The sequence below is a fragment of the Rattus norvegicus genome, chromosome 20, assembly GCF_021556685.1.
Source record: "Rattus norvegicus strain SHRSP/BbbUtx chromosome 20, alternate assembly SHRSP_T2T, whole genome shotgun sequence".
Taxonomy (NCBI): Eukaryota; Metazoa; Chordata; class Mammalia; order Rodentia; family Muridae; genus Rattus; species Rattus norvegicus.
In genome coordinates this window covers 7,413,618-7,427,083 of record NC_141553.1, presented here as the reverse complement: position 1 = coordinate 7,427,083, position 13,466 = coordinate 7,413,618, and the positions used below count along the sequence as shown (strand labels likewise).

The window sequence follows — 13,466 nt, the reverse complement described above, 5'->3', positions numbered from 1 at the left end:
AGGCTGTACTGGGGGTGTGTGTGTGTGTGTGTGTGTGCGCGCGTGTGTATGCATGAGCATGTATGCTGAGGCACGGGTACAGGTACGGGGGTAGGGGTAGGAGGTCCTTATACCTGTACTGGGGTTGTGTGTGTGTGTGTGTGTGTGTGTGTGTGTGTGTGTGTGTGTGTGTGTGTGTGTGTGTGTGCGCGTGTGTATGCATGAGCATGTATGCTGAGGCACGGGTACAGGTACGGGGGTAGGGGTAGGAGGTCCTTATACCTTGGCTTCCAGGATTGAACTCATGTCCTCTGGCTTTCAAGGCAGGTCCTTTGACTCTTGAGCCCTCACTCTACCCTGGAGTGATTTCTTATTTATTTCTTGTATATGAGTACACTGTAGCTGTCTTCAGACACACCAGAAGAGGGCATCAGATCGCATTACAGATGATTGTGAGCCACCATGTGGTTGCTGGGGTTTGAACTCCGGACCTCTGGAGTCAGTGCTCTTAACCACTGAGCCATCTCCAGCCCAGAGTGATTTCTTTTTAATACCTTGGTTAGGACTTGTATTTTAATGAAATTTTATTATTTGCTCCGGGTTGTTTCCCAGATTTTAATTTGCCTTTCCCTTTTGTGGTGGTTTTAGCACCAGTCACAAATAATCCTTTTTTAGCTACCCAGGAACTACAGCACTCAAAAGCCTGGGCGTGGCAACCATAATCACTGTACTGGAGAAACAGAAGTTACAGGACCTCTGTGAGCTACATAGTGAGGCCCTGTTTAAGAATGAGTGAGTGAGGGGCTGGGGATTTAGCTCAGTGGTAGAGCGCTTACCTAGGAAGCGCAAGGCCCTGGGTTCGGTCCCCAGCTCCGAAAAAAAAAAAAAGAACCAAAAAAAAAAAAAGAATGAGTGAATATGAAGAGTCACTGAGGAAAGCAGCAGACCATGGTCTTCGGGTGCACGTTTGTATATTTGCATACATCCGTTTACATGTGTGCAAACAACACAAAAAGCCCCAGTAATTCCTACCTCCCACGAGCTCATGGATTTGCCTGTAGCCTGGGATAGGAGGGATGGGTGACCAGTCACTGGAGACTGGGTTATGTCACATGGCTTTTTCCAGGACCCCCAGCACTGGCTTGTTTGGCTCTGGACCCCTCTGAGGAAGCAACCGCCCTGGGTGACCTATGTCTGAGGATGGTGACCACTGAAGACCTGAAGCCCAAGTCCAACAGCCTCAGAAGCCACCATCTTCAGCCTCAACAGTCGCAGAGCTCGCCCACGTCTGATTTGTGTTGCTTAGAGAGATTTCTTCTTTAAAATATTTTATTTATATGAGCACACTGTAACTGTCTTCAGACACACCAGAAGAGGGCATCAGATCCCATGACAGATGGTTGTGAGCCACCATGTGGTTGCTGGGAATTGAACTCAGGACCTCGGGAAGAGCAGTCAGTGCTCCTAACCACTGAGCCATCTCTCCAGCCTGCTTAGAGGGATTTTGATCTATTTTTGAGCGTCTCCAGTATTTTAGGGTGGTCTTTGACTTGCAGTCAAAAATGGTTTTGAAAGGTCTAGTCACCCTGCCTCTACCAAATGCATGGGTTCTAAGTGTGTACCACCCTGCCTGGGTCGGGGCATTTCTTTCTATTTATTTGTTTACTTTACTTATATGAATACACCATAGCTGTCTTTAGACACACCAGAAAAGGGCATGGGATCTCATTACAGATGGTTGTGAGCCACCATGTGGTTGCTGAGAATTGAACCCATGACCTCTGGAAGAGCTGTCAGTGCTCTTAACTGAGCCACCTCTCTGGCCAGCTTTTGGGGTTTTTTTTGTTGTTGTTGTTTGTTTGTTTTGTTTTTATTAGTGTTGGGGATCAGATCTAGGGCCTGGTGCATGCTGGGTAAGAGCTATAGCCTCCTCCCAGGTCCTCCCTCTGTCTGCTCAGAGCTAACTGACCAAGTGACTCCTGCACCCCGGGCATGTCTGTTCTCCAGTCCAAGGCCACCACAAAAGGCATAGCACGAGAGGGTAAGACAAGCATTAGCCTCACTGATTTTTATTCTGCATGGTTTTGAGGATGACTGAGAGTTTGAAAGAGAAGCTGCCTAAAAACTGTAAGAACCATAATCATTGTCAGCGATGGGACGGAATTCTGTCCCCGCTAAGATAGGGCAAAAAGGCAACTCTCCGGGATTATCCGACTTGCAGGTCTCTCTTAACCCGGCCTTTGTTTAAACCTGAAGGTTTTGGTGAAATCCACCGTTCCTGCTTCAAGGCACAGTGTAGGCTGCAGGCAGGTGCGCCACACACCCGGGGATCTTCTTTGGATCACCACAGTTATCTGCGCAGAACTTGAAGGTAGTGTGGTTTCTGGAAACTTCTGACCTCCAAGGAGCCCACCATGAGTGGCACACACAGTGAGGGAGGCCCGGCATCGGCCGGACTGTGAGCTGGAAAATTGTATTAGGAAATGAACACGTGAGGGCGATCATTCCCGCAAGCCTGCTGCTATGGAGCAGGTGACAAGATCGAATCCCATTCTAGTAGTTTCTGCACCGTTTTTCCCTCCAGTGCTGAGGAGGGAAAAACACATGCAAGGCGGGTGCCATCCCTACCGGGCTGCCTTCCCAGCCAGCACTCTATAAGCAGCTATTCAACAAGGATAGCTTGGACGATCTCCCGAGCCTCTGAACTGCAGCGGAAGCAGCGCCCTGGGTGGGTTATCAAGGGTTGACTGTACCCCCTTCACCTGAGAGGACAGGCCCCACCTAAATGGGGGAAGCCCAGATCCCGTTTCTCAGGGTCATTAACAGGTTCCCCCTGCAGGGAGTAGAGCTGTCATTTGCTACAGCGAACTATCACCTAAACGATCACCCATCTGATAGGTCGAATCCCAAGTTTCTCACAAAAGCATCCCAAAAGTCCTGTGAAAATTTACTTTCATGTAAATGGCAAATTTCTGAAGCCAGGAGCCAGCTCCAGCTGGAGTACTGTGGGAATGTGAGTTTCCCTTCCCGCGGGAAGTCAAATTCAGCTTAGGCATTTCCTGATCCTGTTTGGTCTCTGTTCCTCACCCATCTCTGAGCCGGAATATGAGACCAGGGAAGAAGCAGAGGGGACCTGCTGAACCCCAGCGTCCAGCTACTTCACTATTGGCTGAAGTCTTAAGGCTCTCGGGTGTCTAGGTATGAACTCAAACCTAATGGGTAGCAGAGAGGCCACCAAAGAGTAAAGGGACTTGCTGGTGGGAATCCTTAGCTGGGAAGGAAACCTGGCTCTCTGGGTAAGCACCCTCCTGCCACTCAGCCCCTAGGTATCTTCATGGGGATCACTTCTGTAGGAGCTGTCTATGGGCAGTAGGAAGCTGAGGGCTTCTGCCCTGTGCTGAGACTGTGTCCCCAGGCCTGGAGGAGCTGAGAACAGGAAACCGGAGGGAAAGTTCTCATCTCTGAAGGATCCAAGTCCTAATTTTCTTTGCCAGGGAAGTAATGGCCTGAAAAATGGGAGCAGAGGAAGAAAGGGGGAGGAGGAGGAGGAGGAGGAAGAAGAAGAAGACTGCTGCTAAATTATAAAATGTGCTAAATTATAAAATGACATTTTTAAAAGTCAATTAAAAAATATAGGACCCAGCTAGATATATCAGTGTGAAAGATAATTGCTGTACCAAGCCTGAAAACCGAAGTTCAATGCACAGTGGAAGGAGAAAACCAGTCAAGTTCATAAGTTGTTTCTCTCTCTCTCTTTCTCTCTCTCTCTCTCTCTCTCTCTCTCTCTCTCTGTCACACACACACACACACACACACTGTGACACATATATATATATATATATATATATATAGTTTGTTTGTTGAGACAGAGTATCTCTGTGTAACCCCCTGACTGTCATGGAACTCTGAAAACAGGCTGGCCTTGAACTCAGAGATCTGCCTGCCTCCTGAGTGTTGGGATTAAAGGCCTGCATCATCACCCAGTGAATTCCTGATCGGCAGCAGCACAGTCAACATGAAGATGTGGGCAGGAAGAGTGTAGTCCCTTTGAAGCGGCACAGCAGCTTCTGATGTGGGGTCAGCAGTGGACACCGGAGGAACATGAGAAGGATTCGTCTAGACACTCAGCTGTGCTTTTTAACAGTGTGATTCCTGTTGCAGGAAGTTGTTTAGAAAAACTGTCGCTGGTTCCCTCCTGCTACTGCAGAGTTGCCTTTGAACAAGCTCTCCCTGGTGACCAAAACCACTGAAGTGTGGGACTGCTCTAAATGGAACTCTGCTAATTACCACCACCACCATCATCACCATCCCCATCCTCATCATCATCATCACCATCCCCATCCTCATCACCACCACCATCCCCATCCTCATCATCATCCCCATCCTTATCACCTCCTCATCCTCATCACCACCACCATCCCCATCACCATCATCACCATCCCCATCCTCATCACCACCATCATCACCTCCTCATCCTCATCACCACCACCATCCCCATCCTCATCCCCATCCTCATCATCACCATCCCCATCCTCATCACCACCACCCCCATCCTCATCACCACCATCATCACTGATTTAACAGGGCAACAGAAAGCCAACTAAGAGCCGTTTAAATGAACGTAATTCATGTGTGCACAAGACTGCCTCGAGCCTCAGTAAACGGCAGTTATCGGAGAAGACACTTGAGGTGATTTCTGGCTTTTTTGTAGTTTTGGTTTTTTCTCTTAATTTCTAAGTCATTTTGGAAGCTAAATGAGAAATCAGCTGGAGGCTGGGTGTGGCAGCCACACCTTTAATCCAAGACCTCCGGGAAGCAGGAGCAGATGGCTCTCTAGAGAGAAATCAGTACACAGTGCTTCTGGACTCGCACTGAGGCCGGCTGGCCGTTCCTTGTTCCCTCGGCTCTGCAGGAGCAGAGATTTACCCTGCCAGATAATTCCATTATCTCTGTGAGATTGGCTTTATTGAACTGCCCCACCCCCACCCCGTGGCTTGTTCTCTGTTGGGTTAGGTCTTCCAGTCCTTTTCTTACAAATCGCTTAAAACTCTTTGAAAACAAGTGCTTAATGGCTATAACAATGGCTTCCCAGTATGTTCTGTTCTGTTCACCAGACTGCACCCATTTCAGAGTCACTCTCTGAGATGTTACATCTGCTGGAGACCTAAGCTTACTCTCCTGTGTCCCAAACAGCTCCGTCTGAGGCTGCCTCCTCCCCACTCCCCCAGCCTGAGGCTGCCCACCTCCTCCCCCCACCCCCCAGCCTGAGGCTCTCCCCTGCACACTCACCTGCCAGGAGAGTCGCTCGCCAGCACCTCATGGCTTCAGACTTCCTCTGGAGAAAGAGAACAGTGTTCCTGACAGAACCTCTCTGCAGGTAATCTCTGTGTGCTCCCGGCTCACCAGATTCAACTTTCTTTCTTATCTACTTTTCTTTCTTTTCTTTTTCTTTTCTTTTTTTTTTCTTTTTTCTTTTTTTCGGAGCTTGGGACCGAACCCAGGGCCTTCCGGTTGCTAGGCAAGTGCTCTACCACTGAGCTAAATCCCCAACCCCTCTTTTCTTTTTCAAGATAGGATTTCTTCGTTTAGCCCAGGCTGGGCTCAAACTCAAAGATCCACATGCTTCTGTCTCCTGAGTGCTGGGATTAAAGTGCTATACTGGCAGAGGGTTGTGATTGGTGTTTCCCACACAATAGCCAACCCTCAGCACAACGTCACTGTTGCTAATATAACCGATACAGAATCAATTCACTGAAAGCATAGAACTTGATGGCCTACAGGCTGGGATGCAGAACGTGAAGTCTGGGGGCTGAAAAGACAGTGGTTAAGAGCACTGGCTGCGGGGTTGGGGATTTGGCTCAGTGGTAGAGCGCTTGCTAGGCAAGGCCCTGGGTTCAGTCCCCAGCTCCGGGGGGGGGGGGGGGGGGAGAGCACTGGCTGCTCTTAGAGGACCCAGGTGCCACTACATGCACCTACATGACAGTTCACACCCGTGTGTGACCCCAGGCCCAAAGGATCAGAAGAGGGTGCTCGTTTGGCCTCCATGCATTGAATACATATGATGCACAGGGCAAAATGAAGCAAAAGAACCATCCGTATTAAACGAAAATGAAGGGAAAATGAAGCAACTCAGGAGGCAGAGGCTGGTACATCTCTGCAGAGTGAGTTCCGGGACAGTCAGGGCTACACAGGAAACTGCCTCAAAAAAAAAGTGATGAGGTTTAAAAGAAAAAGAAATTGAGGTTCAAAAAAAATCTAGGCAGTCAGCTAACAGTGGGATCAAGACTGAACCCTATTCTGATACAGGAAGCCAGCATGTTTTTCCTTCTACCCAGGAAGGGAAGGGGCAGGGCTGAGCCAGTCTTCTGACTTTCCTGGGAAGAAGGAGGCCTACCTTCTTATCCAGCCTCTGCTCCCACTGAAGATTGTTAACCAGATGCGCTCAGCCATAACAGCCAAGCAAGGCCCACCCAGGTGATAGTAGGGGAATAAAATCCAGGGGCGGGGGAGATCTGGAGAGGCTGAAAACGGGTGTGTGGGGTTGAGAGGAGCCAGGAAAGGAGGGAGAAGGTGGTGACTGCCACTTTAATCAGTGGGTAAGACCACCTGTGTAAGAGGCTCTTCAGAGAGGGTTTGTATGACTAAACATGTCTCTTTGACTGAAGGAGTCTTGTGGACATGAGAGACTGAGTACAGCTAAAAGCACAGGGCACATAAGAAGACAGATTTAAGGACCTATGCGCAGTGTTCCTGACCCATTCTCCAGAGAAAGCCTGCACTGTGGGGAAGATGCTGTCTGAGCAGGGTGCTGCTGGGAACCCCTGCCCACGCATTGCCTCACAAGGCTCCTGCGAGCAGGGGTAACAATGGCCCTTATAAGCAAACATTATCCCAGCCTTGCATGGGCCCTCTGTAAACACTTCATTTTCTTCCCCTAAATAGGGTTCTTGGGGAATCCAGCAGCATCAAGAGCCCCCCTGTGAAGGAAAGATACCCCACCCATCTCTGGCAATGTACAGTCCCCATCATCAGTCACACACGGGTGGGCTTCAGGCTCAGCTAGAGGAGGCCTGGCTTCTGAGTTTCTCCTATGCAGTGTCCTTGGCCCTGGGGCCAGCAGTGGGTAAGAGTCTGCCACTGCCTCTAGTCCAGGTTCAAGATCTCATGTGATGGAACTTTCTCTCAAAAGACTGGGGGGAGGGGCTGGAGAGATGGCTCAGCGGTTAAGAGCACGGACTGCTCTTCCAGAGGTCCTGAGTTCAATTCCCAGCAACCACATGGTGGCTCACAACCATCTGTAAAGAGATCCCATGCCCTCTTCTGGTGTATCTGAAGACAACTACAGTGTACTTATATATAATAAATAAGTAAATCTTTTAAAAAAAAAAAAGACTGGGGAGATCCCTAAGGTGCCTCAGGTGTAATGGTGGCCACATGCTAGCAACGGTATTTGGTAATCTTGAGGCTGTAAGTCAGGTGCTGCTCTCCGGCTAGGTTGACAGACACTGGAAAAGCCCCTCAGGATCATTGGAAGGCAGAGCCATAGGAAAACAGGCATAAAATCCCAGAGAGCAGGAGTCCAAAGCGAATCATTAGGGAAGGTTTCCCAGAGATTGTGCCATTCCCACCCCGTTCCCCTGACGTCAGCAGTAGCTGGCTGGTGGCAAACGGAGTTGGGCAGACAGAGGCAGCCTGGGAGCCTGTGTGCAGCAGCGTCACTGCAGGAGCTGTCCGTTCAGCACCACCATGTTTTTAAGATCACCAGGCACAAACTTCCCCAGCAGTTCATGTCTTCTTTCCCCATCATTCTCTCCACCTGCCAACCTCCCGCCCCCGCCCCCGCCCCCGCCCCCATGACTTAACCCAGCCTCAGTGCCTCCCAGGGCAACCCCACCTAGCTCCCCCAGACGTGCTCCCAGGTCTCCTCTGAATAACCTGCCAGCTTCCAACGCTCCACTGATGGCCTTTCTCAGGGAGGGCAGGCATGGCTGCTGGTCTTGACTGAAGAAACCTAGACACGCTTGGCTTCTGAGAGCCACCACCATACCCACCTCTCCACCCACAGCCCCAGGGGAGGCTATCCCTATGGAGGAAGACAGGTACCGTTCCCATCGGCCTTGTAGTCATCTGGAAGGAGCTTGTCCTGCCGGTAGCCCAACACGAAAGCCAAGAAGGAGAGGATGAGTGCATCTCCAATACTGAGGATGGCCAGCATGAAGGCCCAGCGGATGGTGCAGTGGCCCAGCGTATACTTCCCCGTCTGCTCGCCGCACATGCGCCGCACCTCGCTGGAGTCCCAACCATCTGGGTAGACCAGACATCCGATCATCAGGCCCGTGGCTAAGGAGACAAGAAGGCACCAGTGGCGTCAGCCTGTGCACCTCCCTTCTGGTCTCTGGGTTAGCCTCGGGAAACACAAAGGGCAGCTTCTTCCGTCTACGTAAAATACAAGTGGAAAAGCCAAACGAAGCTCACAAAACCAGAACACTGGGGTCCAGCAGTCAGGAGAGAGGCAGAGGCTGGGCTCTTCAGCCAGGGTGGTGGCTCTGCCCCATATCACCCTGCGCTTCTCCCAGTACCACCCTGGACTCAGCAAGGCCTACGCTGGCTCCAGAGCCCTCTGGCATCTGATCCCAGCCAAGATGCATCTCCTCTGAGAGACGTTCCCTCACTCATCCCCCCACCCCTGAATTACACGTAATGCTGAGGCAGGTGATGGTTCTGATCAGGAGGGCCTTTCATTATCATGGCACGCCTCATGACCCAGGACCTTCAAGCCAATGGACACAGGGACCAGCCCTACCCCCAGCTTCTCATGTTCCTCAGGAAGCTTTCATGCTCTTTCCCTCTGCTGAAACAACCCAGATCGGTGAAAGCAGAGGCCTCACTGAGCTGTGCTTCAGGTCACTGCAGTTCCAGGTTCTTGTTTCTCCCTGACTGCGGGCCCTACATTTGCCAAGTCCTTAGACGCTGCTCTTCATGCACGATATCAGCCCATCCTCACAGGACCCTCAAGGGATGGGGTACTACACGCTACTGATTATGCATGTTGGGCTGAACAATTTGAATCCCCCAAAAGCTGTATGGTGAAGTTTTAGCCCTTAGAGTGGTGATATCAGAAGGTGAGGTTTTGGGGTTGAGGATTTAGCTCAGTGGTAGAGCGCTTGCCTAGCAAGCGCAAGGCCCTGGGTTCGGTCCCCAGCTCCGAAAAGGAAAAAGAAAAAAAAAAAAAAGATTCTTACTAAAAAGGGAACACAGAGAGGCTTCTTGCCTTTTCCATCCTTTGTGGGCAGAAGAGGAAGTCAGCAGATGACCCTCACCGGAACCACACTGCACCAACACCTGACTCACTTACCCGGGCTCCAGAGCCACGAGAGATAAGGAGATCGGGAATTTGTATAATAACACAACTTCACTAAGACAGGAGGTTACCAAGACTCGGGGAAAACAACTGAGCCCGTGTTCAGCCGGCGCCCCGAGCTCTGCTGCTGTTTTAAGCTTCAGTTCCCCAACCTTTGCAGGGGCATCAATTCTGTTCTCCCACCCACCCCCATCCCTACCCCCATCTCTGGCTTTGTGGGAAATACTGAGCTAACAGACGCAGCCCCCAGTTGCTGGCTCTGAGGCACACCTGTTCAGCCCTCTCCTCCCGGACACAGAGCAGAACATGATACCACCTTTGTCCTCACTCCACATAAATGCTTCATGGGATGGCACTTAGCCACCTGCGCCATCAGCTCTGTGACCCAGATAGCGCCTGGCTCAGATAGCCTGGTGGTCCTGTGGACGATGCTGGAGGGGGACCATAGGACCATCACAGCCTGTTGTCCCTTACTGCCCGCCGAGGCTTAGAGATGGGGGGCTGGGGAGTGGCCCGGGTGTCAGACTGGGAATCAGGTCTGCCTTTACTTGCTAACCAGCTCACCAAGTCAGAACCAGATCTTTGCAAATGCAGGAACACTCAATACTGGGCTGTGGTGAGGCTTTGCCAGAAAATGAAGTATTTTTGTGAACCATGCTTATAAAATATGGGTTCAATAAAAATGGTCTTGGAATGCATCTAATTTAGGGGGGGAAATCTTAATTGTCCCAGGTTCTAATTTGCCAGTGGGTCTGCTATAGCCTTGGCCAGCAATAACCCTCTGTCAGTCCCGTTCCTCATCTACAGCCGGGGTCCCCTCCAGCTCTGCCTGCCTGAGACACCTGTTATTCACAACCCTCTGACCCCCGCCAAGGCAATGCTATGCTACCCAATGATGTCCAGACAGTTTGCCCCTTCTCCAGTCCCACCACCCTTGACAGACATCTGTAGGAGGTCAGGGACAAAGAGACCAAAGGCTGCTGATGAGTTGTTAGACTGTCTCTTTCTGAGCTCCAAGATCAGCTGTCCCAAGGACCAAGAGGGCCACCTGAGCCTAAAACAGGAAAGCAGGCAGGAGATGCCTTGCCTTGGGACCCTGCAAGCAGCCCCCTACCTGACACGGTGTTAAAGGGTGCCGGGTAGGCCTTGCACCACCACCTCACAAAACAGTGGCATAATTACTGACAGAGTTCTCAAAGACTTTCATTCCACAGTGAAAGAGAGAGATCCCAGTCTTCGTCACAGCGGCACTCTGAAATCCTGGACTCTTCCATGAGAGTAGCTGGAGATGAGGAGGAAGCAGGGAGTGAGGCCAGAGATCTGGGAAGGGCCATTACCGTAGCCTGGGGGTTGGGTCCTAGGCCACAGGGCAATAGTCTTCCTCTTCCCTCTGACTGTGCACGCCTGTGGTGTGGTGTTCCTTGGTATACCTGACTGCGTCCACCGAGAACTATGTGCCCCCTCCCGTCACTTCTCCCTGGCTCAGGAACTCGATAGCATGGAGTGGACCAGTTTGTGTCCATTCTGCCTGGGCATACTGCTATCACCACTACCACCATCACCACCACCACCCTTTTTTTTTACTTTTAGTTGTGTGTGTACATGTGTGTTACACATGCACTCATGGAACATGCCACATGGAGGTCAGATAACAACTTGACAGAGTCTGTTCTTTACGGGACATGAGTCCTGGAAGCTGAACTCAAGGTGTCAGACTTGGTGGCAAGCATCTTTACCAGCTGAGCCATCCCCTAGGCCCTGACTCATTCTTTCTTAGAGTCTCGGATAGTCTCACACTGCAGCCCAGAACTCACAGCGGTCCTCTTGTGTCTATCTCTCAGTTGGTGGGACCTATAATCTATCTCCTAGGCTCACACCCATAATCTGGTCTGCTACAGCCTTGGCCTCTACTGATTATACCCTGAGCTCTACTCGGAATCTTCTGTGGAACACTGAGTAGGAGAAGGCCCAGAGCTTTTCCCTTCACGGGAAAGCCACAGCTGTTCCCTGAGTGCGCCCCACGTGCCCTCCCAGCAACCCTACTCACCCGCAGCCAGCTGCATCCAGGCGCAAATCTTGTAGACCGTGGCTGTGTTACAGACGAAGAACAGGCTGAAGCAGATAATGGAGCCGATGATGAGGAACATTGCCAAGGCCACGAAGAACATGGCGGTCTTGAAGGCTCTGGAGGGGATAGAGGAGAAGTCCAGAGGTCCGCCCTTGCAGATGAGTTCCGACGACAGCACATTGCCCACACAGTACGAGAACAAGCCAAAATAGCCAGCCTGTGGCGTGCTCACACTGTCGCCTATCCAGTAGGGCTGGATAAAGAGGGCCATGACCAGCACCGAGAAACAGATGGTGAGTGTGCCCCACATCACCCCCACGGCGCGCGAGTTTCGCACATAGTTGGTGTGGTAGATCTTGGCGGCCTCCTGGGCTGGCAGCAACTTCACCATGGCGAAGGCGGCTGGGCTAGGTCGGAGGCGCTGGCTGGGTGCAGGACCACAGATCTAGGGAGTAGAAGGCCAGGTCGTGGGTCAGTCCTCAGCCTGGTGTGAGGAGCAGCCTGAGGTCATGACGCAATGCGAGCATTCTCCCAGTTAGCTGGGAGCGAAGCAGGCCAAGGTCAACCTTGGCTCCGCAAGAGATGCTTCCCAGACGCCTGTATCCGCCCAGACCAGGATGGGCTCGAGTCTGCCTCCTCCTCAAAGTCGGCCTGGGTCTGGGCCTGCGCCGCCGCCTGCCCGCCCCTCCTGCTCCCCTTCTCAGGCCCCGCCTGGCCGGCTCTACCGAACGCGTTTCAGCACCGCGGCCAGCGCCAGGGCTCGGGGGCGGGGCTTGAGAGGGGCGGGGCCGTAGGCCGCAGGGATATACCGGGAGCGGTGGTCTTGGAGGGGAAGGGATCTGGGACCCGCACCTTCTCTTCCTTCCAGAGGGTGGGGCCGCGTGCCACGTTCCTTCCGCTGAATCCAGCTGCAAAACCCGCTTCTTGTCCTCTACACCCCTAGCCACTCTTCGGGGACCTCCCCCTCCCACCAGCTGCAGCAGCACCACCTCTCCATCCCGAGGGCCTCAAGTTTTGACTGTGGCTTGGCTTGGTTTTCCAGTCAATAATAGCCAAAACCAGGGTGGAGGCTCCAGATCTCTTGTCTGCAAGGACCGTGAGGCAAGGCAATAAACCCCGCAGTAATAAAGAATAGCAGAGTTCATTTTCCAGAGCCTTCCCAAACTCCAACGGAACTGCCAGTGTGTCCAACACACAGTCTTTTGCCTCTAGTTTTAATTTTTATTTCAATTTTTAATTTTTTTCTTTTGGGTGTGGTGGCTCACACCTGTAACCCCAGCACTGAGGAATCGGAAGGGGATCAGGACTAGGAGAGGTCACATAAGATCCTGTCTCAAAAACTAAGGAAATAAACCCTATATACCCAGATTTCTTTTTTAGATAACTGCATGGCTAGTGTAAAATACCAAATAATAAAATAATAATAAATAATAAAAAAATAATAATAATCATCGTCGTCATCGTCGTCCAGGGAAGTATACATAAAAGAACAAACCCTTTATAACCCTGCAGTCAAGAGCTAAGTAAGATGTGACACAGGCTTTAGGCGGGAGAGATTGCTCAGCGGATAAACGTTTGTCATTCAAGTTTAAGGACCTAAGTTCACAGAAGTCACAGACATGTTTAAAACCTGCCCTTTGAAGCTGGGCTTTAAAGGCAATGGTGGTGCACACAGCCTTTGATTTTAGCACTTGAGAGGAAGAGGCAGGTACATATCATGAGTTCAAGGACAGCCAGAGCCACATAGTGAGACACTGTCTCCAAAAAAAAAAAAAAAAAAACCAACCAACCAACCAACAAGAAAGCAAACCAACCAAACACAGCACTGGACTTTGAGTGGGCGTGGCTACTCACATCCATAACCCCAGCTCTTATGTGGCTAAGACAGGAGGGTTATTCCGTGTTCAAGACCAGCCTAGGTTACTGCGAGACATTGCTAAAAGTATGGAGTTCCGGGGCTGGGGATTTAGCTCAGTGGTAGAGCGCTTACCTAGGAAGCGCAAGGCCCTGGGTTCGGTCCCCAGCTCCGAAAAAAAGAACCAAAAAAAAAAAAAAAAA

At 51.2% G+C, this 13,466-nt stretch overlaps 1 protein-coding gene across 1 annotated transcript; it reads right to left on the bottom strand.

Annotated features, from left to right (window-relative positions):
* Positions 1-2,032: 2,032 nt before the first annotated feature.
* On the bottom strand, positions 2,033-12,083 carry Lhfpl5 (LHFPL tetraspan subfamily member 5). The gene is given in 4 exon segments (NM_001013906.2): positions 2,033-2,442; positions 5,269-5,314; positions 8,083-8,319; positions 11,388-12,083. Coding segments are annotated over 3 exon segments (660 nt in total). The 5' UTR covers positions 11,800-12,083; the 3' UTR covers positions 2,033-2,442; positions 5,269-5,303.
* Positions 12,084-13,466: the final 1,383 nt, after the last annotated feature.